We start from the raw sequence: 24,828 nt of genomic DNA on the forward strand, positions 1-24,828 counted from the left end.
TTCTTTCGGTTACAAGTCTGGAAACAGCAAAACACTTCTATTAGATTTAGTCTTACAGCAACTTTATGATACTATCTACTGCTTTAACTATAATCTTTTCTAAACAAACTGTAAGGAGAGTGAGAGAGACTATATACCAGATCAATTTAACAGGATACTAGAAACCTCAACCAATTTTTTCCCAAATGCTTTCTACCTAGGCTTGACGATTGGAATGACTTCACTAACAAGGTTACTTCCAGATACATCTGATGACACATAAGGATACTTCAATGTAGAGGATGATGATGGCAGTGGAGTCACAACTTTTTCCACATCTGTGAACAAGTGATCTGCTGTCATGGCATCCACCTCGGGCATCACACTGCATATGCTTTCGAGTTCTCGAACCACCTCTGCCATTGAAGGTCGTGCATCTGTCTCTTCTTGGCAACACTTGAGGGCCAAAGTTAAAAATTTCACCACACTTTCAGAAGGATAAAATCCCATTCGCCCATCAATGAGCGAAAAGATCATACCAGATTGATAAGCATCATTAACCTGAAAAGGACGAAAACTATTTCCTTTAGATATATCTATATATATTTTTATAACAGACTATTATATTAGGCACTGCAGCCAGGCCATTTAAAATGTTAAATTCTATAATAAAATACTGACCACATGCAAGGAATTCTGATTTTGGCTCCACTAACGGGGACACTGTTTCATTTGAATCTAAAATCCAAGATATTAATAAGTACACTACTTGGCAGAGTTCTCACTCAAGGCTGGTGGTGAAGATTGTTTAACAAATTCATGTCTGCCATCTTATTGAAGCTGAAACTGAAACTTGCAAAAGAGGATATCTCTCTCAAGTATTTATGACTACATAAAATGACAAGGAGAGAGAGACAGAGAGACAGAAAGAGAGTAAAAGCTGCTTCATTTTTTTTTTTTTTTTTTTTTTTTGCTGTAGGAATAACATGAATTACGGAGCAAAATTTTTACCTCTCTGACAATGTTTTTGCCATGTGAGATTGCCTGCATCCCAGTCAGGAGTTCTAGAAAAACAACACCAAGACTATAAACGTCACTCTTGTCTGTCAGCTTATTAGTTAAGAAGTACTCTGGATCTACGTAGCCCTGCAAAGTTACATCAAAGAACGAGGAAATAAAGAAATAGACACCAGTTACTTTCATCACCTACGGCATATAATTAAGCCTATTTCATCTAGTTCAGGTTCCACTTCTTTCATTTTAAGAATAGAGATATTGATACAAATCTTTTTTATAAACTTATAACTTAACTCATGCAAAAGATAAAATTCTCTTTGCTAAATATCATATATACGAGTCTTACTGGTGTTCCCATCACAGCTGTAAATACATAGGCAGGAATCGCCCCTTCAATATCTGGAACTGGGGCAAGTCGTGAAAGTCCAAAATCAGCAACTTTTGCTGTGTACTTAGAGTCCAATAATATATTGCTGGCCTTGATATCTCGGTGAAATATCGGTGGATTAGCGTCTGTATGCAGGTAGAGGATGCCCTTAGCTGATCCTAGGGCAATTCTCAATCTCATAGCAAAATTCAGAGGATCTTTAGACTTGGCTGTGTTGTTATACACATAAACAATCAATTAGCCCATAAAGAGAGAGGTGGAGAGTGGAAATGTGATGTTGCAAATCCTATATTACAGTTCTCACTTGCAATCATATGCTATGAAGAACACTCAGAAAAAACTACAATGAAATCGAGAAAAGCAAAACTTAAAGGATTATAAGCCATACCAGAAAGTTGATCTCTTAGAGTACCATTTGACATAAACTCATAGACCAACATCTGCATGCACAACAATACTAGCGTGATGCTTTTCCCCACAAAAAAAATCAATGCAAATTCAGCAACTGAAAGCAAGAAAAACTAGTCCTTTGTCACGAAAGTCAGAATTTTGTGGGAGAAAAGTCCAGCTCATGAAAAAGAAAAGGAAGGACTCTATTCTCCTAAGTGCATTGTGGAGATATCCAACTTTTTTTTGTACATTTTTTAGAAACAAGTAGGCCTTATTTATGAAGAATTCTGAAAATGCTTCTGTATTATCAATGAATAAAGTTGCATCTCGCATTTAATGCCCCTAGATTGAGTTTAATTTCTTCTGTCATTTGCTATCATACAAAGCAACTATGTATGTGGTTTGCATCTTTGGTTTTTCTGCTCTTTCAGCTTTCAAATTTTTAGTTTTTATTCCATCAACTTCCTAAGTCGGAAGGATTTATCTCCATGTCGATTCAGTAATAAGATTGATGGATAATCCATTTTATTGATTTTCTTTCAATATTATTTTCAGTTGAGATATGAAAAGGCACCTGTTCACGTTCTTCATCACAGTATCCAATTAAAGACACAAGGTTCCGATGATGTAACCTTGACAAAAATTCTATCTCTGTCAAGAACTCCTTCTCACCCTGCAAGCATCCCTCTTGTGCACGTTTTATGGCCACAACTGAACCATCAACCAGAATTCCTTTATAAACCTTTCCATATCCTCCTTGGCCAGCCTGAGTGGAGCTGTGAAAATTTTTTGTAGCCATAGCCAATTCTCCATAAGTGAAAGCCTTCACACCATCAATTTTCATGAAGGCCTTAGATGCTGCATATCAAATAAAGGTCCAACGTTGAAAATGAGAGCATAGTGATAGACGCTGCATATAAAAATGCTGTGCCCATTGTTTAAAATGATTGATACAGCTATGAATGTAACTCTCCATTTATATTTCCAGGATTCAGATACAAGCACAAGTCTAAATACAGATGTGATAACAATGAACACAAGAAAATTTATAAGCATGTTACAGGTCCTTAAAACAAGTGAATGTAATCCAATAACAAATGCTTAGGCAAACCAAAAGCCCCATTGATATGACCACATACTATCACAAGATATTTCCTGCTAGAAGCAGAATAAGGATGCTGAGTTTGAAGCTGATAAACATGGATTCTTCAAAACCCTTTATAGGGTTTGACAAGATACAACGAGCATGCATGTCAAAAATGAACTCATTCATTGGCAAGGGACTTTGTCTAAAAGCTGACCAATTTCTCATCTTCTCAGAATGCATATTCACCTACTTAGACAAAACAATATTAACATAGAATGTAGAATGCATCTTAGTCTAGGCTTGAACATAGAGCTGGTCTGAGTCAACATGAAACCCAAGCCTTACTGTATATGTTTCAGTAGACTCTCTCCTCTCTTAATGATGTTTCTAGTCATGGCGCGGTCCAAACTTGGCTGAAACTTGCCCAACAGCATTAGCTGAGAAAGGCAAGATATTGAGCATTTCAGGCCAGGCTGAGGCATTCCTACCTCAGGATAAGCTTGGACAAGCATCTCTCTGGCCAGATTAACAGGCCTAATTTGGATGCAAAATAGAGACAATCGCAGAAACAGTAAGAAATCATTACATATCTACCTAAAAATCCAAACATCATAAACAAAAGATATTCACCATGACGTTTTCTTGAAATTGCCCTTATGTTCCTCATACGCCTTCTCAGCACCAGAAGAAAAACAATTGACGACAATGTTACTCCACCTGCAATGGCCCCCAATACTATGCCAGCCAATGCGCCTTTGCTTAAAGAAGACTTTGGAGGGGTGGGAATTGCTGTGAGATTAGTGAATACCATGAGCATAAACAGAATCAAAAGTATCCATCAACTTTCATCTCATATATGAACACATCCAAGGTGATAAGATATGACTGAGGCATATTTTGTCCATGAGTGGGGACAAGTCATAAGTGACATATGGCAAAAGCCAGTAGTGGAGCGACAATCTGTAACATCGCCAGTGTGAATTTGTGGCTGCCTTTCTGGTCAATATAGAACATTTCGTAATTTCCCAGCAAATTAAAATCATCTTGAACTAGATGAAGCATTGCAGCTTTTCACTTATGTACTGGATCACAGAAGTGCAACTGTAATTGTTATACTTCTTAAGGGAGCATATCTAAGATGAAAGCCCTGAACTGTCAAGATCAAGCCCATCTTCAACAAGATTTGGCAGCAAAAGGAAAGGCCATCTCCACTTAAATATTAAACTTACACACACACACACCACATGTCATTCGGAGTGACAAGAATACGCAAGCATCAAACACCAGTAAAAGAGAATAATTCCACATGCCAAATTTTTTTTTTTAAGAATAAAGGAATTGTTCCAGAGAATACATTCTTCAACTTCTAAAACAAGTATCAGTTCTAACTTCAATAAAGATGTCACAAACTACTTCAGATAAGGGTTTCGAGACAAACCATCTCTATAAACGTCCAATAAAGTGAAGTTCAGAAGTTCATAAGGTCCAATGATGTTTCTATAAGGGATTTTCCATGATCCAAACATGTTCATGATTCGCAGAACCTCACTGTCATTGAAAATATGATCTACTGGAAAAAGCTTCAAGTACATTTTCAGTCGTGGTCCTTCTTCCCATTCAAAAGAATCGATGTACAGTTGTTGACGGACTAACTCGAGACCAGATGCCAAGTAGTCCTCAAACTCAAATCTGTACGGAAGGAAATCTGAGAATCCAGGACTTTTTAACCGAAATCCAACAAGCAGAGGGGCAGCACAGGCACAACCATCAGATGTAGGGGAATCTTCATAAGAGGGTGGACAAGAGCAAAGCAAAGTGTTATTTGTTGGACCCTGACTTTTACTTTCGTCCTCACTTTCAGATCCACAAAACTGGACTAGGTTTGGGTTCGAGCATAAGGGATTCCCTTGAAGCCTGGAAGTCAAGAATCAAAATGTATCACGTGATCATTATATCAATGTGTCTTTCCCACATTACAATACTAATAAAAAATATCTATTCCACCTCAAAACACTAAAACCAAAAAGAGCACACTCTTTTACCAGGTAGACACCCCAGTATGAAGATGGGTTTTATCACAAAAGAAGATCTACATGAAATAAATTGGGACATTGACATTAGGAAGCAAGTATAGAAGCAAACCAGACAGTGACATTTGAAGGTAGATTGGTAATGCCTGTAATATTTGAAAGCTTGTTGTTCTGCAACTCCCTGGAATATGGAAGAGCCGTGAGCAATAGCATAGAAAATCTAGAATGAGATCCTTTGAAAATTATCGAAGTCAGCCCAGGAGGTTACAACTTTGAATGCGATAAAAGAGCATGCAAAAATCAGGACAAAGAAGCAACTTTATCTTCTATCAATAAAAGCACAAGGTACTTGAGAGCATGAATGCCCATAAACTGCCGTAAAAATACACTTTCAACCAAGGGAAATAGTAACATTGCCATTCAGCTCTTACACTATAAGGCTTTCCATTTTGCCCAAAGTCCTACTTTGCCAAATGATGGATGGAATAGAGCCACTCAATGCATTGTTCGCAATTAGCCTGCCATGGGGAGCAAATTACAGAACAATGTCATTTATTTTATGAACACTTTGAATTCATTGACTGAAATTAACTAGTAACTGGAAAATCTAATGGTCGAGATAAGTGGAAACAAAACGTTCTGTAAATACAAAGTAAATGATGATAACGTTGAACACAAAAGGATTAAAGAGCAAGTGGGAGACTACTCACAGACTCTGGAGACGAGGAAGGCCCGAAAAGTTGATGGGAATTTTTCCAGTAAGAAAGTTGTTGGATAAATCACTGGGTACATTGTTCATATAATAGATTTTAGAAGTCAAGGGCAATCTTAGCATAAATTATCTTCAAAAACTAAAAGAAAATTCTGTAAAAACTTTGTGACATCTGAACAACAAATATAAACAAAAGTAAAAAGGATGCACATTACATCTCGTTAGAAAGATGGAGAATCTTACATAGTTGTAATCTTCTCAGAAAGCCTATCTTGAGGAATGGATCCATTTAGCTGATTTGAACTGAGGTCACTGAAATTCAAGTAAGTATAATATACGTAGAAGCAGTGAACAGGTTGTCTTTTACAAGGTAAAGAAAGTTTTATTCGGCCTGAACAATTAGTATTTGTCAGAAGCTCATCCTAGACCATCATTTAATGACATAAACATAAAAATAAAATACCGCCACTTACAGAAAAAGAAGGTTTGGTATTCTGCTCAACTCAGGCATTTCTCCTTGCAAGTTGCAGTTCCTAAGGCTCCTAGCAAAGCAAATCAAGACAAAAATCATAATTTCTCAACATGGACAGGTGAATATGCATACTTCTTTGATTTCCAACTTGCATATAAAGCAACTAAGAAAAAAAAAGCTTTGTGACAGTCGATGAAAATAATGTAACCATAAGTCAGAAGGGAAAAAAAAAAAAAAAAAACTGACTGGTTCAGTGTAACCATGAGTAATGTTTCAAAAGATTCAATGCTTCCTGCCACCTTAGTTGGCTTAAGCAACCCAACATCTTTGTTCAGTAACATTCCCTTTTAAATTCCTTTTCAGTAGATGTTTGAGTAATTTACTTTCCACTACTTGTATTAACGTATTTATACTTTAACAGTACTTCCCACTTTGTTTTACTATTTTACTTTAGGGAAAAAGAGCTTCTTCTACGATTTGGCAGAAAACATAAATAAAAAGTTTTAGACTCACACCTCAAGGCTAGCACCTTGCTCTGCCTTTACTTCTGAAACCGACTTACAAACAGAGGATGATAATATGCACTTACAACTTACGCAACTTGGACATTTTGCTATAAGAAGCTGGAATTGTAGTCCCATTGAAGTTGTTGTTATCAAGTTGACTGCAAAGCAAAGACATTCAACGCATTACGAAACTTTACACGAGTACTTACGTAATATTATTTTGAAGGAAAAGGAAGTTTAGATATCATTGTGAAATCACCCCTTGTCCCAAAAGTTTAACCTGATGGAAAGAGGTAGATTTTATTATTTTTATATCTTAACACTCTCCCTCACTTGTGGGTTAGATTTCCCCTCAATGAGTAGAACCAACAAATGAAATATTTAATTAAATGGAGTAGAGAGTAGAGTCAGGGTTCCAACTCAGGACCTTTGCTCTGATACCATGTGAAATTATTACTTGTCCCAAAAACTTAAACTGATGGAAAAATATAGATTTTATTATTTTTATATCTTAACACTCCCTCTCATTTGTGGGCTAAGCTTCCCCTCAATGAGTAGGCCCAACAAGTAGAATATTTAATTAAATGGGGTAGAGTATAGAGTCAGGGTTCGAATTCAAAACCTGGCTTTGATACCATGAAGAAATTCATGTGCCTAACTCATCTCATAAAACCGGTTCTATAAGAGAGGATTGTTCATTCTTTATAAACATGCCCAAGACCTTACCCACGGGCAATGTGAGATTATTTCTCAACAATCATAACCTTGTTCAAGTTGAGAAGCAAAAGAAAAAGACAACAAATTCATATATTTTGGATGTAATAACGCTTGTGATTAACGTAAACATATTGGCATCAAGGATAGTAGGAACTATAATCCATAAACTTGCCATTTTGAAGTATATGTGATAGATATAAATATATCAAGGATAGTAGGAACCATACAGTATCCTTAATTGTGGCATTTCAAAGAACTCTGGTGGCAGATACCCTGATAAATTGTTGTTATCAAGAAGCCTGCATTAACAGGGAGAAGATGGCCACTGATCTCATGGATTGTACAGAAAGATGTATCATCATGAAATATGAAAATATGACCAATCACTGACTTACAAGTGAATAAGATTTGGTAATCTGTATAGCTTGGGCGGGATTTGCCCACTAATTGAATTGTTGTTCATGTGACCGCTCACATGGGACAAAAAAGGGAAGAAGGGTTAGTCATGACTCATTACAGTACTATTTTGAGACAATATGTGAAAACACTCACAAATGCTTTGTTTTGTTCAAATTTGCAAATGAGATGGGTATTGGTCCTGATATGTTGTTCTGGTCAATTTGTATCCTGTCCAAGTTTGGAAGATGACCAAGCTCTTCGGGTAATGGACCTGTTAATTGGTTTCCATTTAGAAGCCTGGACACATGGAGTATTAAATATGGAATCAGAGTAAAAGCCAATGTACTGCACATCTCTGCAATATTCAATTACCAGGTATTCAAAATCGTGCCTACATATCAAGTAAATTAGTTTGCACACAAAGACTATCTCTAATACTATGTGGAAATCAGAAATTTTTAATGCATAAACTAGTATCATATCTGCATTTTTTTAATGGCATAAGCAAGAAAACGTTTTTACAATACTGGTTATCTAACCTCTCCCATAGAAAAAGATGATCAACTTACAAGAGTTCCAAACTAGCTATATTGCCTATCTCCTTGGGTATACTCCCACTTATGTTGTTCCACATAAAATCCCTTAAACAAAGTAGATAGAGAGAAATATATTAGTAAGATACATAAATCAAAAGCCACCACGGTGTAGAGAAAAAAAGTTTTCCAGAATATAAACTGAAAGAGGTATCCAAAAACTTCTATTCACATAAAGATGAGAAGCGCAGAAGTCTTTCAAAGATGCTTCGCCTTACAATATTGTCAGGTTTGATAAGCGGCCAAGCTTTGGTGATAAACTCCCTAACAATTCCATTGTCCGAAGTTGCCTGCAAAGAGAAGTCCAAATGAAAATTATTAAAACATCAATACAAGTTTTTCAGTAGAACTGCCTATGCATTAATAACGCCAAGTTTTGTCGAAGCTTGATATTCTTATTCTGATGATTACAAATCTATATGAATCTAGTCATGAATAATGATTGAGTTAATGACCAATAAATAATATAGTAAAGTATTAGTTAATAATTTTTTGGACAATGGAAATGTCACTAAAATTGTAAATAGTAAGGATGCATTAATCACATTTACACCATAAAACCTAGTTCCATCTGGTAAATATCTTCTACTGGACATGATGCTCATGCAATGTCTTTACAATTCTCACACCCAATGAGGGACTAAATACAATATGGATATCACAACTTCACCACTTCCTACTTAAATCTTTGACGTCTTTGTCAGGCCCCATATCACAATCCAGTGCTAGGTTAGCTCTACCATTTATCCAACCAAGGGAATTATCTGTGTTGTACTCCTAAATCACAAATCAAAATTATAGTTGAAACTCCCTTCTATCACTGTAAAGCCCAACTTCACTTGGTAAACAACCTGTGTGGAACTTAGCACCCCCATAAAGCCTTCACAATTCACCTACCTAACATGGGTCTGAACATAAGTCTGAGGTATTAAAACGATAAAGCCCAGATTCATCAAGATGTGTTGGTGATATTTTCTAGCAAAATTGGGAAACACATGTCCAATATTGAAAAAACGAAATTCAATGAACTGAAGAACCAAGGAAATTTGTTCCATGGCACCAACTAATATGAGTAGATATGAAAGTGGAATAATAAACATCTCAGTATGCAAGGGGACCACAGAAACAAAGAGAACAATTATTTAAAGTGAAATAAATAAGACAATTATTTGCGCTGATAGTCCTGTTTGATATAAATATGTTTGATATAAATAAAATATAGGAAAAGGCTAAAATCATACAATTTTAGAACATGTAGATATCCATCATTTAAAGTCCCATTGGAGCACACAATCCCTGCCCAATTGGATGTGCATGGATCTCCTCGATCCCAATTTCTCAAATTGTTATTTGGATCTATCAAACTTCTTCTGATTTCCTCCAATGCCTTCACTGCAAATTAATACAAGTGTTAACCATCATCGGCACGCATATTGCAAAGAAAGCAGATTCATTTTGAAAATATACATCAAGATTTTTAGCAGAGCCAAGTTTGAGCATACACACTTTACAACTCAACTATATGTAGCACTCTTCACCACTCACTAGAGGGAAGTGAGTGCTTGATATGTGAAGTTACTACAAATCACTTGTTGTAGGATTCATATAGCTAAAACACGCCTCCAGGTGCAGTGAGAGGCTTTTAAACAAGCATTCTCTCAAGAGTGTCTTTGCCAAAAGAAGCTAAGGAAAATCACCTTCCTCCGGATGAGTGATGAAATTCTGTGCTCCGGTGAGAAGTGAAGACCAACACAACCATGAAATAAAATATATTCCATAAGTCCAGGCTGTTGATTGATACATCCCAATAAGACTGCCGGGCTATCAAATTTCTCCTAGTATCCAACTTTGGGAATTGTTGTAGCGTGCGAGTTCTCCACCTTATAATTGGAAAAAGTATCAGAACTTGCTGGATTGAGTTCAAAGCAGCTGAATTTGTAAGAAGCAAAATAAATATTAGCTTTTCTAACACTGGGAAACAATGAATAACCAAAAAGAAGGGCAATGAAAAAGCCCCAATCTCTAGGCAACAAAACAAAGAAGAACACTCAAAATTCTTGTACCATACAACTGTAGTAGAAACAAACGAACCAAATTCCGAGAAAAGCGGAGAAACCTTATTATAAGAAGCTTGAATATATAGTTGATAACCCAATCAGAATGATGGAAGCATCTATGGTATATAATGTGCAGTTGAGAATTAACCCGAGGAGGCCATGGGCAATAAATAAATGGGGTTGAAATCTGCGGTAGTATCTTTCTGACCGGCTCTTCATTATAAATGCTCAAGCATTTGCTGCTGATGCAGATTGTTGCCATCTCTTTCACTCACCAACGAGTTGATTAGTAAACGCCGTGGAGAAGCTTTGGCAAGAAATGAGAGAGTTTAAAAGAGTTGGGTAATATACTTTTGGCAGGTGAGAGTAGCATTAAATGCTTGATCATCGGCGGAATAAGGCTTCCATTAAAATCTAAATAGAAACAGTGCGATTATAATAACGGTCGGAGAGAGGAAACTGTAACAATGACTCCAAAGTTCAATAATAATTGGTTTTGTAATTCTCTCAATGCATTGTCTCTCTTGACGTCTTCAAATCGACAGAGTTCAAAGGACAGACAACCGCCAACGTGTTGGGCCAACTACACTACCCGTATTTCAAAAGACCAAAACAAAACAAAAACGTGTAAAAAAAAAAAAAAAAAAAAAAATTAATAATAATAATAATAAATAAATAAATCACTGTTTCAGTATTCTTTTTGAAAAAAATTAAAAAATAGATTTTTTTTTTATATAGATTCTAGATTTATTTATTTATTTTTAAAGACATCTTTTAAAATTGTACAAATAAATAAAAATAATAATATATTTTTTAATTTAGGTGCGAGACTTCTAAATCATGATATTGTTATGTCTAAAAAAAACTTAAACAGAGTTATTGGGGAAAAAAAAAAAGGATTGATTGGGTTAGCACGATCGGGTGTACCATCGTTATTTAGGCCTAACTGTAGGAAAGCCCAACGAATTGGGTTTAGGATGCTAGGCCTCATTTAACTGAGCCTACATTTTTTGAAAAGCCCAATAGGCTTAAATTGAGGTGATTAATGAGTAATGGCCCAAACCAAGAAAATTTTAAGAAAGAGAAGATAACACTGAAGGGATTAACAGGAGCTGAAAAACACCTTAGTATGGAAACATGCTTTATTTATTTACTATCATTAGTTTTTTGTGGGCATTATACACCACATTATGATATTATCTACTGGTCTAAATACATTGTAATAAGAGAGTAAGAGACTATAAAGAATATAACAAACCAGGAACATTGAGAAAAAATTTCCGAGGATATTAGCAACCTCACAACCAGTTTTTTCCCAAATGCTTTCTTTCTACCTAGGCTTGATGATTGGCACGACTTCACTAACAAGGTTGCTTCCAGATACATCTAATGACACATAAGGATACTTCACTGTAGAGGATGATGATGATGACAGTGGTGGAGTCACAACTTTTTCCACATCTGTGAACATGTGATCTGCTTTTATGGCGTCAGCCTCCGGCATCATACTGCATATGCTTTCAAGTTCTCGAACCACCTCTGCCATTGAAGGTCGTGCATCTGTCTCTTCTTGGCAACACTTGAGGGCCAAGGTAAAAAATTTCACTACACCTTCAGAAGGATAAGACCCCATCTGCCCATCAATGATCGAAAAGATCATACCAGATTGATTTGCAACATTAACCTGAAAAGGATGAAAACTATTTCCTTGAAAAATATACATATAACAGACTATTATATTAGACACTGCAGCCAGGGCATCTAAAATGTTATGTTCTATAATAAAATACTGATCACATGCAAGATATTAAGAAGTATTGTGTTTGACAGAGGTCTCACTCAAGGCTGAAGGTAACTATTGTTTAAGAAATTTATGTCTGCTCGAAACTTGAAAAGGAGGATATCCCTCTCAAGTAATTATAACTGTATAAAATGACACGGAGAGAGAGAGAGTAAAAGCTGCTTCATTATTTTTTATGCTGTAGGAATAACAAAAATCACAGAACAACAGTTTTACCTCTCTAACAATGTTTTTGCCTTGTGAGATTGGCTGCATCCCAGTCAGGAGTTCTAGAAAAACAACACCAAGACTATAAACATCACTTTTGTCCGTCAGCTTATGAGTTAAGAAGTACTCTGGATCTAGGTAGCCCTGCAAAGTTATAACAAAGAATGAGAAGATAAAGAAATAGACACCAGTTACTTTCATCTCTTACGGCATACCATCAAGCCTTTCATCTAGTCTAGGCTCCACTTCTTTCATTTTAAAAACAGAGATATTGATACAAATTGTTGTACAAAACTATAACTTCAACTTATGCAAAAGATCAAATTCTCTTTGCTGAATATCATCTATACAAGTCTTACTGGTGTTCCCATCACAACTGTGGATACATAAGTAGGAACGGTCCCTTCAATATCTGCAACTGGGGCAAGTCGCGAAAGTCCAAAATCAGCAACTTTTGCTGTGTACGTAGAGTCCAATAATATATTGCTAGCCTTGATATCTCGATGAAATATCGGAGGATTAGCATCTGTATGCAGGTAGAGGATGCCCTTAGCTGATCCCAGTGCAATTCTCAATCTCATAGCAAAATTCAGAGGATCTTTAGCCTTGGCTGTGTTGTTTTACACACATAAACAATCAATTAGCCCATTTGTATGGAACAAAGACTGAGAAAAGAAAAGGCTGTTCTGTTTAGCTCTTAAAGAAAAAGACAAAAAAGAGAGAGGTGGAGGGGAAGTGTGCCGTTGCAAATCCTATATTGTAGTTTTCACTTGCATTCATATGCAATGAAGAGCACTCAATGGTGAAAATCAAGAAAAGTAAAACTTAAGGATTATAAGGCGTACCAGAAAGGTTATCCCGTAGAGTACCATTTGACATAAACTCATAGACCAACATCTGCATACACAACAATACTCAGATGAAGCCTTTCCCAAAGGCTAAAAATAAAATAAAATCAATGCAACTTCAGCAACAGAGAGCAAGAAAAACTAGTCCTTTTGTCATGAAAATCAAAACAATTTTATGGGAGAAAAGTACAGCATATAAAAAGAGAGGGAAGGACTCTATTCTCCTGAGTGTATTGTGGAGATCTCCAACTTTTTTTACACTTTTTTTTAAAACAAATAGGCCATATTTCATGAAGAATTTGAATATGCGTCTATATTATCAACGAAAGCACCTGTCATGTAATGTCCCTAGATCGAGTTAAATTCTTCTGTTGTTTGCTATCATTCAAAGCAACTATGTATGCGGTTTGCGTCTTTCGTTTTTTACTTGTAAAGCTTTCATAATTTTAAGTTTTTCTCCATTAACTTCCTAAATTGGAAGCAGTTGTGGATCCAGAAATTTATCTCTAGGGGGGTGAATTATTATTAAGATATTTAAAATATATTTTTATATTTTTGTAATGTATATCATAATATATATAATGCAAGAATATTATAAACATATTTTGGAGCATAAAAAAATTATCAATATAACTATCAATTAAACATGTATGAGGTACATTTATAGTAATTAAAATAGATAAGAGTTTTCCTTCTTTAATTAAACAAAAAAAACCTTAATAATCTATCATTAACCAGAAGGAAAAATGTTAAAAGGAAGGTAGAAAAAAGTCGTGCATAAAAAAGTCTAAAAAATAAGAAAAAGTTTGAAGGAGACCCAAATAAGAATACAAAAAGATTACTATGAGTTTTTGTAATATATAACTTTTGGCTTATAAAATTTTTAGAGCCAAAATCTGAAGTTTTTAAGAAAAGATCAAAGTTTACAAGATTTGGGGCTATATTGTGAATTCTAATAGAAAAATGATAAACTTGCAACTCTTTTACAACTTTCTAACTATCTAACATCTCTATTTCAAATAGAGGGTAGTTATGTAAAATTGAAATTATTTTTTTCGTATGATTGCATTGGTTAATTGTAAAATGAGTTGTAAAGGAGTTGTAGGTGTACCATTATCATTCTAATAAAAACCAAATTCTACATATCTTTAAGTTTCCTAAAAGATAATAAGATTCTTATATTTTTGGATAGTTTAGGGTTGTTTGAAAATTTGAAAATAATTTTTATAAATTTTTCAAAGAAATTAAAAAAAAAAATGACTTTATTCACTCAGCCCCCAGACCCGCCATTGGTTGGAAAGAATTATCTCCTCATTGACTCAGCAACAAGATTAATAATAAATTGATTTTCTTTCGATATGATCATTTCAGTTGAGATAAGAAAAGGCACCTGTTCCAATTCTTCGTCACAATATCCAACTAAAGACACAAGGTTTCGATGATGTAACCTTGACAACAATTCTATCTCTGTCAAGAACTCCTTCTCACCCTGCAAGGATCCCTCTTGTGCACGTTTTATGGCCACTACTGAACCATCAACCAGAATTCCTTTATAAACTTTTCCATAACCTCCTTGGCCAGCCAGAGTGGAGTCATTAAAATTGTTTGTAGCCGTAGCCAATTCTCCATAAGTGAAAGACTTCACACCATCAATTCTCATGAAGGCCTTAGATGCTGCATATTAAATAAAGGTCAGCCATTGGAAAATGAAAACAAGGTGATAGGCGCTGCATATAAAGATGCTTTGCCCATTTGTTTAAAAATGATTAATACAGTTATGAATCAAACTTTCCATTCATATTTCCAAGATTCAGATAGTTTGAGCACAAGTGAAAATGCAGATGTGATAACAATGTACACAAGAAAACTTACAAGCATGTTACAGTTCCTTAAAACAAGTGAATGTAATCCAATAACCAATTCTTAGGCAAAGTAAAAACCTCATTGACATGACTAAATACTATCCTGAGATATTTCCTGCTAAAGCAGAACAGAATGCTGAGTTTGAAGCTCATAATCATTGATTCTTTAAAACCCTTTTCAGGATTTGACAAGATTCAATGAGCATACATGTAAAAAATAAACTCATTCGTGCCAAAGGGCCTCATTCAAATGGGTCTTTACTATAGTAATTTTTCTTCATTTTGTGATTGGACTTCATCCACTGCTCTGATATATGAGGTGTAACCTAATTCATATTAAAAAATTCAATAAAATAGGAGGGGAAACACAGATCACATCTCTCTGATAATTCAATGAACAAATGATGACTGGAAAACCAAACAAATCCACATCCCAAATCAACAAGGATGGGTCATACAATTTCACTCATCAACTTTTGTTAACGAAAGAAACAATTGGTCAAGCTCTTAATTACTGTATGAATTAACATCAAGCATTAAGACAGCTTTTGTTACATATCAATAACTAACAAGTAAAACAGTAAAATAAATAGTGCTGTCATGGGGTTGAGCAGCCTTCAGCCCATTTGTAGGGCCAAAAATATTTGGCCAAGCTTTATTTTGAGCTCTGCACTGAGCTTGTCAGGGATTTTAGAATGCTTTTAAGTTTAAGCTGAAGTTAGGCCGCTCTCAATTTAGCAGAATTAATTTATCCTTAGACCAAATAGGTTTATCATATATGTATGAATTATCGGAAATGTTATACACACACATATTGCATCTTATAAGTCAACAACTTTGTCACCAAAATTGTTAACATGGTAATAACTGGTTGTTCTTGAACCTAGAGATGGTCTCAGCCAATATAAAGCCCAAGTCTTACGGTATGTTTCAGCAGACCTCCTCTCTTAATGATGTTTCTAATCACAGCCCAGTCCAAACTTGGCGGAAACTTGCCCAACAGCATTAGCTGAGAAAGGGTAAGATATTGAGCATTTCAGGCCAGGCTGAGGCCTTCCCACCTCAGGATAAGCTTGGACAAGCATCTCTCTGGCCTGATTAACAGGCCTAATTTGGGTGCAAAATAGAGACAATTGCAGAAACAGTGAGAAATATAACATATCTACCTAAAAATCTGAACATCAGGAGAGAAAAAAAAAAAAAAAAGATACTTACCACGACGTTTTCTTGAAATTGCACTGGTTTTCCTCACATGCCTTCTCAGTATCAGAAGAAAAACAACCGTGGACAATGCTACTGCACCTGCAATGGCCCCCAATACTATGCCAGCCAATGCGCCTTTGCTTAAAGAAGACTTTTGAGGGATGGGAGTTGCTGTGGGATTAGTGAATACTATGAGCATAAACTGACTCCAAACTTTCCATCAATATTCACCTCAAATATGAACACATCAAAGGTGATAAGGTATGACTGTGGCATAGTTTATCTTTGAGTGGGGTCAAGTCATCAGTGATATATGGTGTGAATTTGTAGATGCCTTTCTGTTTAATATAGAGCATGTCTTAATCGACCATGCAAACTAAAAATCATCTTAAACAAGATGAAGCATTGCAGTTTTTTGTTTATGTGCTGGATCACAGAAGTGCAACCATATAACGAAGATGAAAGCATCGAACTGGCAAGATGAAGCCCATGTCACAGTGACAAGAATAGGCAAGCATTCTATGCACACAAAGACCAGTAACAGAGAATAATGCCATATGCTAAAAAGATTTTTTAAGTATAAAGTAATTCAATGGAATCCAGTAAGTGTTCTGGAGAATACATTCTTCAACTTCTTTATTTTTCTTTTTTAAAAATTAAATAAATTTTATTAAAACAAATTAAATAGGCGTGGCCCAAGTACACCAGAACATTCTTCAACTTCTAAAATAAGCATCAATTCCAAATTCAACAAAGATGTCAAAAATGACTTCATATAAGGGTTTCGAGACAAACCAGGTTTGTAAACGTCCAGTAGAGTGAGATTCAGAAGTTCATAAGGTCCAAAGATGGGTTCGTCACGTATGTCCCATGATTCAAACAAGTTCACAAGTCGCTGGACCTCACTATCATTGAAAAGATTATTTTCCGGAAAAAGCTTTAAGTACATTTTCAGCCGTGGTCCTTCCTCCCATTCAAATGAATCAATATGCAGTTGATGAAGGACTATATTAATAGCAGATGTTAAGTAGTTCTCGAAATCAGATCTGTACGGAAGGAAATCTGAGAATCCAGGACTTTTTAACCGATATCCAATGAGCAGAGGGGCAGCACAGGCACAACCATCAGATGTGGGGGAATCTTCATAAGAGGGTGGACAAGAGCAAAGCGAAGAGTTATTTGTTGGACCCTGACTTTTACTTTTGTCCTCACTTTCAGATCCACAAAACTGGACTAGGTTTGCGTTCGAGCATAAGGGATTCCCTTGAAGCCTGGAAGTCAAGAATCAAAATGTATCACATGATCATTATATCAATTTACTATATCTATTCCACCTGAAAACACTGAAACAAACAAGAGCAAATCTACACTCTTTTACCAAGTAGTCACCCTAATATGAGCATGGACTTTATTACACATGAAGATCTACATGCTATGAAATGGGAAATTTAAATTAGGAAGCAAGTCTAGAAGCAAACCAGACAGTGACATTTGGAGGTAGATCAGTGCTGCCTGTAATATTTGAAAGCTCATTGTTCTGCAACTCCCTGGAATATGGACGGGGCATAATCGATAGCTTAGAAAATCCAGTAGGTTACAACTTTGAATGTCACAAGGGAGCATGTGAAAATCAGAACAAAGAAGCAACTTTATTTAAGAACAAGGCACTTGAGAGCATGAATATGCACTTCCAAACAAAGACACTTTCAACCAAGGTAATAGTAACACAGTCATTCGGCTCTTACACTGTAAGATTTTCCATCTTGTTCAAAGTCCTATTTTGCCAAATGCTGGATGGAATAGAGCCACTTAATGAATTGTTTGCAATTAACCTGCGATGGGGAACAATTCCGGAATCAAAGTCATTTATTCTATTAACAGCTTGAATTCATTGACGTATGTGGACTAGTAACTGGAATATCTAACTTGAGGTAAGTGGAAACAAAAGGTTGCATAAATATGAAGTAAATTACAATAACATTGAACACTAAAGGATGAAACAGCAAGTACTACTCACAGTCTCTGGAGACGAGGAAGGCTCGAAAAGTTGATGGGGATTTCTCCAGTAAGATTGTTGTTGGATAAATCACTGTGTATATTGTTTAAATAATAGATTTCAGAAGTCAAGGGAAATCTTAGCGCAAATTAGCTTAAAAAACTCAAAGAAAAATCTGTAAAACTATGTGACATCTGGAAAATAAATTTAAACAAACATAAAAAAGCATGCATATTACATCTTATTAGGAAGATGCAGAATCTTACATAGTTGTAATATTCGCAGAAAGCCTATCTGGAGGAATGGATCCACTTAACTTGTTTGAACTGAGGTCTCTGAAATTCAAATAAATATGGTATAAACAAAGTAGAAGTAGCTAGCAAAGTTGTCTTTGAAAAGTAAAGAGAATTCAGCATGAAGCATTTAGTAATTTTGAGAAGCTCGTCCTTGACCATCTTATAATGAATTAAAAATAAAAATAAAACAGTGACTTACAGATAAAGAAGTCTTGGTATTCTGCTCATATCGGGCATTTCTCCTTGCAAGTTGCAGTTCCTAAGGCTCCTAGTAAACCCAACCAAGACGTAAATCAAAATTTCTCAACATGGACAGGTGAAAATGTGCAAATTTCAGGATTCCCATCTTGCTTCTAAGAACATGAAAGGTTTGGGACATCTGATGAAAATAGTGTAGCTTCCGTACAACTCAGGTAGATTACGTAAAGTCATGATAGATATCAAACAGCATAGGATTAGTCAAAGGAAAATACCTTTTTTTATAAGTTAGTCATAGGAAAATACTGACACGTTCAGTATACCAGTGAGTGATGTTTCAAAAGATGCAATGCCTTCTGGCCAACTTAGTTGGCTTAAGCAACTCCATATCTTCATTCAGTAACATTCCCACTTATATCCCTTTTCATTTGACGTTTGACTAATTAATTTATCAAACAAAATATCATTCTAGCTGTACTAAATTATTTATACATAGCCAGTATTTTCCTCTCTAGTTTTTTACTTTAGGGGAAAAAGAGCTTCTTCTATGACTTGGCAAATAAATAAATAAAAAGTCTCAGCCTTACACCTCAAGGCTAGCACCTTGCTCTGCCTTTGCTTCTGAAACCTAGTTACAAAAAAAGGATAATGATGTGCACTTACAACTTAAGCAACCGGGACATATTGCTATAAGAAGCTGGAATTGTAGTCCCATTGAAGTTGTTGTTATCAAGTTGACTGCAAAACAAAGACAATGAAACTTTACACCAGAGAACTTACGTAATACCCAGAGTATTTAAGTAATCTTATCTTATCGGAGAAGGAAAGCTTAGAAATCATAACCTTGTTCAAGTTGGGAAGCAAAAGAAAAGAACAACAAATTCATATATTTTGGACGTAATAACACTTGAGATTAAAATAAACATATTGACACTCATGGATAATGGGAACCATAATCCATAAACTTGCCATTTTGAAGCATATCTGACATAAATATATCAAAGACAGTAGGAACCATACAGTATTCGCAATAGTGGCATTCTGGAAAGCTCTGGTGGCAGATACCCTGATAAATTGTTATTATCAAGAAGCCTGCAGTAGCAGAGCTGAAGATGGTCACTGATCTCATGAATTGTACAGAAAGATGAATCATCATTAAATACGAAAATATGACCAATCACTGGCTTACAAGTGAACAAGACTTGGCAATTTGTATAGCTCTGGCGGGATTTGCCCACTAATTGAATTGTTGTTCATGTGACTGCTCACATGGGACAAAAGAAAAACAGGGCAGAATTTAGGGAAAAAAAAAAAAGTGTAAGTAGGGTTAGTCATTACAGTGCTATTTTGAGACGATATGTGAAAACACTCACAAATGCCTTGTTTTGTTCAAATTTGCAAATGAGATGGGTAATGGTCCTGATATGTTGTTCTGGTCAATTTGTATTCTGTCCAAGTTTGGAAGATAACCAAGCTCTTCAGGTAATGGACCTGTTAATTGGTTTCCATTCACAAGCCTGGACACATGGAGTATTAAATATGGAATCAGAGAAAAAGCCAATTTACTGCATATTAAAAATTTGGAATATGAAAATACCAGATATTCATAATCGGCCAACATATCAAGTAAATTAGTTCACAAACGGATTATCTCTAATGCTATGTAGAAATCAAAATTTTGGAATACATTAACTAGTATCTTATCTGCTTTTTTTAATGGAATAGGCATGAAATCATGTGATAATGATATTGAGTATCTAACCTCTCACATAGATAAAAACAATCAACTTACAAGAGTTTCAAAGACGCAAGATTGCCTATCTCCTTGGGTATGCTCCCACTTATGTTGTTCCACATAAAGCTCCTTTAAGAGAGCAGATAGAGAAAGTAAGAGACATAAATCAAAAGCCACCACAGGGTAGAGAAATTTTTTTCCAGAATATCAACTGAAAGAGAGGTATCCACAAAAGTTTATCCAGAAAAAGATGTGAAGCACAAAAAGTATCTTTCAGAGATGCTTCGCCTTACAATATTGTCAGGTTTGATAAGCGGCCAAGCTCCGACGATAAATTTCCCAACAATTCCATTTTCAGAAGTTGCCTGCAAAGAGAGGTACAAATGAAAATTATTAAAGCATCAATACAAGTTTTTCAATAGAACTGCCCATTAATTAATAATGCCAAGTTTTGTCCAAGTTGATAATCTTATATTTGAACTTTTGACTTACAAATCTTTATGATGCTAGTCATGAATAATGATTGAGTCAATGGCCAATCATTATTGATGCTAGTCATGAGTATTTTTCGAATAAATGGAAAGAACACTAAAATTGTCGATATTATGGATGCATTAACCATATCTACAGCATACGTCAAAGAATTAGTCAAAGTTATAATTAAAGCTTCTTGGAATCGCCTATAAAACCTAGTTCCATCCAGTAAACATCTTATACTGAATACGATGCTCATGCAATGCCTTTAAATTTTCACACCAATGTGGCACTAAATACAATATGGGATGTCACAATTACCCCACTTCCTACTTAAATCTTTGGCATCCCCATCAGGCCCCACATCACGATGCAGTGCTAAGTTAGCTCTACCATTTATCGCAATCAAGGGATTCGCCAACCATATCTGCATTGTAGTCCTAAACACAAAGTCAAAATTATAGTTGAAACTCCCTACAATCACTTGTAAAGCCCAAATTTCACTTGGTAAACAACCTGTGTGGAATTCGGCTATAATGCCTTCACAAGTCACCTACCTAACATGGGAATTGACATGAATCTGAGGTATGACAAGGATAAAGTACGGATTCATTAAGACATGTTGGGGATATTTTCTAGCAAAATTGAGAAACATGTGTCCAATATTAAAAAAAAAATGAACATAGCCACCATTGTCTGTAATATTCTTCTTTTTTTATCGATAATTTTCTGTAATATTCAATGAACTAAAGAACCAAGGAAGTCTGTTCCAGGGCACCAACTAATACGGGTAGATAGATATGCAAGTGGAATAATATGCATTTCAACATGCAAAGGGACCACAGAAACAAAGAAAGAACAATTAATTAAAGTGAAATAAGGATGGGAAAAGGCTAAAATCATACAATTGTAGAACATGTCGATATCCATCATTTGAAGTCCCATTGGAGCACACAATCCCTGTCCAATTTGATGTGCATGGATCTCCTCGATTCCAATTTCTCAGATTGTTCTTTGGATCTATCAAGCTTCTCTTGATTTCCTCCAATGCCTTCACTGCAAATTAATACAAGTGTTAACCATCATTAGCTTGAGTATTGCAAAGAAAGCAGACTTATTTCAAAAATATACATCAAGATTATTAGCAGAGCCAAGTTTCAGCATACACACTTTATAACTCAACTATATGTAGCACTCTTCACCACTCACTAGAGGGAAGCTGTGAGTATTTGATATGTGAAGTTACTACAAATCACTTGTTAAAGGATTCACATAGCTAAGATCACTTGTTGTTATAACTTTATTTCTTTGGGCGGCCATAGCTGTAGATTTTGATGGCCTTGGTTTTCATGACTTTCTTGTTTCCATTTCTTCTTCCTAGATAGGTGTTACCTCTTGGATACCATCTCGTGTCATTGGGATATGCCTATTCTTATCAATACAATCGTTTATTTATAAATTTAAAAAAAAAAAACACATAGCTAAAACACGCCTCGATGTGCCGTGAGAGACCTTTAAACAAGCATTCTTTCAAGAGTGTCATTGCCAAAAGAAGCCAAGGAAAATCACCTTCCTCCGGATGAGTGATCATGGAATTCTGTGCTCCGGCGAGTAGTGAAGACCAACACAACCATGAAATAAAAAATATTGCACAAGTCCAGGCTGTTGATTGATACATCTCAAAAAGACTGCCGGGCTTCCAAATTTCTCCTAGTATCCAACTTTGGGAATTGTTGTAGTATGCGAGTTCTCCACCTTATAATAGGAAAAAAGGATCAATACTTATTTGATTGAGTTCAAAGCAGCTGAATATATACGAAGGAAAACAGATATTAGCTTTTCGAACACTGGGAAACAATGAAAAACCAAACAGAACAGCAATGAAAAAGCTCCAGTCTCTAGGCAACAAAAATAAAGAAAAAGGCTCAAAAAATCCTGCCCCATACAGATTGAGGAGAAGCAAACGAATCAAACTGCGAGAAAAGTGGAGAAACCTTTACAATAAGAAGATTGAATACATATAGTTGAAAATGGTATCAGAATGATGGAAGCATATACGGCATGTACAGTTGAATATGAACCCGGAGATAACTTGGGCAATAAACAAATGGGTTTGAAAGTACGGTATCTTTCTGACCAGGTCGGCATTTGAAATGCTCAAGCATTTGCTGCTGATTCAGATTGTTGCCATCTCTTTCGCTCACCGAAGAGTTTGAATATTAACCCGCTGGAGAAAGCGTCAGCCAAAACGGTTTAAAAAGGATTCTACAGAGACGGGTCACAGTATCAGTAATTTATATGCATGAGTTATCTTATTCAGCAACACGTGAAGATGCTTGAGCATTGGCCAAACTAGTAGAGAGGAACAGTGCGATGATAATACAGGTCGGAGAGAGGAAAGCGTGAGAAAGACATAAGCTAATATTCAAGGTGATGAAATAAAGAAAATTCACAACTAGGTGGCCCAAACAAAGCCGAGCCTGATATGGTATTGGTGACGGCGACGGAGCCAATAAGGTCAAATGTTCAAAAGTAGTTTTTTAATTTGCTGATTGGATAAACTCGGTTGACTTTTCGAAGATTGGGAAGAGTCAATCAACATTTTTGGATCATTTAATGGCTGATTTGATTATATAAAAATCAAATTATTTCAATTCATCTAATATAATTATTATAATTTTTTTTAGTCTGTCACATAAAATATAATAAATAATTTTATTTTTTAAAATTTTAAAATAAAAAATTATATTATAATAATATTTTATATAAATTTCAACAAAACATCTTCTCTTCTCGTAACCAAATGAGACTTATTACCGACCTTCCACATTAATAAAAACAAAACAAAACAAAAAAAGGTTGCGTTAGCACGACCACGACCTGGTATGCCATCCTTATTTAAGCCTTAATTGTATCCAAGCCCGATCAATTGGGCTTGGGATGCTCGGCCTCATTTAACAAGGCCTTTGTTATACTAATAAGTAACGAGTAAGATAAATATTTTAGTTATAAATAAATTATGTAAAAATAAATTGATAAAGTGACCTAATTTTATGTGTTATAATATTAGATTGCAAAGTTAATTTTATCATAAAGTATATTTACGGATCATATAAAATTATATCACTTTGTGAGTTTAATTTTTTATAATCTTTTTATATCTGAATGAGATTATTTATATAAATACCAATTTTAAGCAGAGCATTCAATGATAGAATGTTTCATTTTCCATATTATAAGATCATATATCCATATTATCAAACCATCTAATAATTTCCGCAAGTAACATTTCTTTTTCCAACAACATGGCCACCTCCTTCAGCATATCTAGAATTTTAGATTTGGTGGAGACCCATCATGTTCTCTCCTCTGCATGTATCTTCTTCTTCTTCTTGTTTTCTTTGGGTTCTCTGTATTTGTATTCTTTTGCAACTTGCAAGTAAAGATTGTACAAATGTCGCCCCCGCCATGCAACCCTTGATACCATCTGGCATCTACTCATTGTCTATTCTCCAATCACTTTATTTATGCTAGGGGTGAGCAGCGGGGTGGGCTCCCTCCGTTGAAAACTTAAACTTATATTCAAGTTACTGTATTACATTGACCTCCAAGACTAATATTTATATATGATGTCAATGCAATACAAAATACAATTCTAATGAGTTTAATTTTTTTTTTTTTATAAATTTTAATTTATAATTATAATTATATTACAATTTGGGTCCAAAAATTTTGTTTAGACCATAAAATAGTTTTTAGACCTAATGGGCCGTGTCTTAGGCGGGGGTGCCGGGAAGGGTCCACCCCACCCCACACCATGTTGGTATTGCCTCTAATCTATACTTCAAACTTGCATTACTT

General features: G+C 35.4%; 2 protein-coding genes across 3 annotated transcripts; both read right to left on the reverse strand.

Moving 5' to 3' along the window:
* Positions 1-22: 22 nt before the first annotated feature.
* Positions 23-10,893, reverse strand: LOC121240041 (probable LRR receptor-like serine/threonine-protein kinase At1g06840). 2 transcript variants are annotated; one of them, XM_041137486.1, is made up of 21 exons: positions 10,413-10,893; positions 9,988-10,171; positions 9,532-9,682; positions 8,509-8,580; positions 8,267-8,338; positions 7,851-7,994; positions 7,694-7,768; positions 7,526-7,597; positions 6,665-6,739; positions 6,077-6,145; positions 5,847-5,915; positions 5,602-5,673; positions 5,323-5,409; positions 5,004-5,072; positions 4,300-4,775; positions 3,492-3,650; positions 2,349-2,632; positions 1,773-1,824; positions 1,343-1,593; positions 991-1,125; positions 23-540 (listed from the first exon to the last, which is right to left on the reverse strand). In XM_041137486.1, exons 2-21 carry the CDS (start codon positions 10,091-10,093, stop codon positions 193-195), a joined length of 2,838 nt encoding a protein of 945 aa, XP_040993420.1. In that variant the 5' UTR covers positions 10,094-10,171; positions 10,413-10,893; the 3' UTR covers positions 23-192. The 2 variants fall into 2 exon arrangements, with proteins under 2 accessions (XP_040993420.1, XP_040993421.1); XM_041137487.1 differs by having other exon boundaries at positions 7,694-7,765; positions 10,413-10,892.
* LOC121240039 (probable LRR receptor-like serine/threonine-protein kinase At1g06840) lies at positions 1,394-23,376 on the reverse strand. The gene is made up of 22 exons (XM_041137482.1): positions 23,105-23,376; positions 22,537-22,722; positions 21,873-22,023; positions 20,787-20,858; positions 20,551-20,622; positions 20,132-20,275; positions 19,948-20,019; positions 19,779-19,850; positions 19,422-19,496; positions 18,760-18,828; positions 18,531-18,599; positions 18,286-18,357; positions 18,014-18,100; positions 17,747-17,815; positions 17,064-17,539; positions 16,281-16,439; positions 14,594-14,877; positions 13,201-13,252; positions 12,715-12,965; positions 12,365-12,499; positions 11,624-12,031; positions 1,394-1,494 (listed from the first exon to the last, which is right to left on the reverse strand). Exons 1-21 carry the CDS (start codon positions 23,130-23,132, stop codon positions 11,678-11,680), a joined length of 2,949 nt encoding a protein of 982 aa, XP_040993416.1. The 5' UTR covers positions 23,133-23,376; the 3' UTR covers positions 1,394-1,494; positions 11,624-11,677.
* Between the last annotated feature and the right edge of the window lie 1,452 nt (positions 23,377-24,828).

This window comes from Juglans microcarpa x Juglans regia, chromosome 7D (assembly GCF_004785595.1).
Source record: "Juglans microcarpa x Juglans regia isolate MS1-56 chromosome 7D, Jm3101_v1.0, whole genome shotgun sequence".
NCBI classification, from domain to species: Eukaryota; Viridiplantae; Streptophyta; class Magnoliopsida; order Fagales; family Juglandaceae; genus Juglans; species Juglans microcarpa x Juglans regia.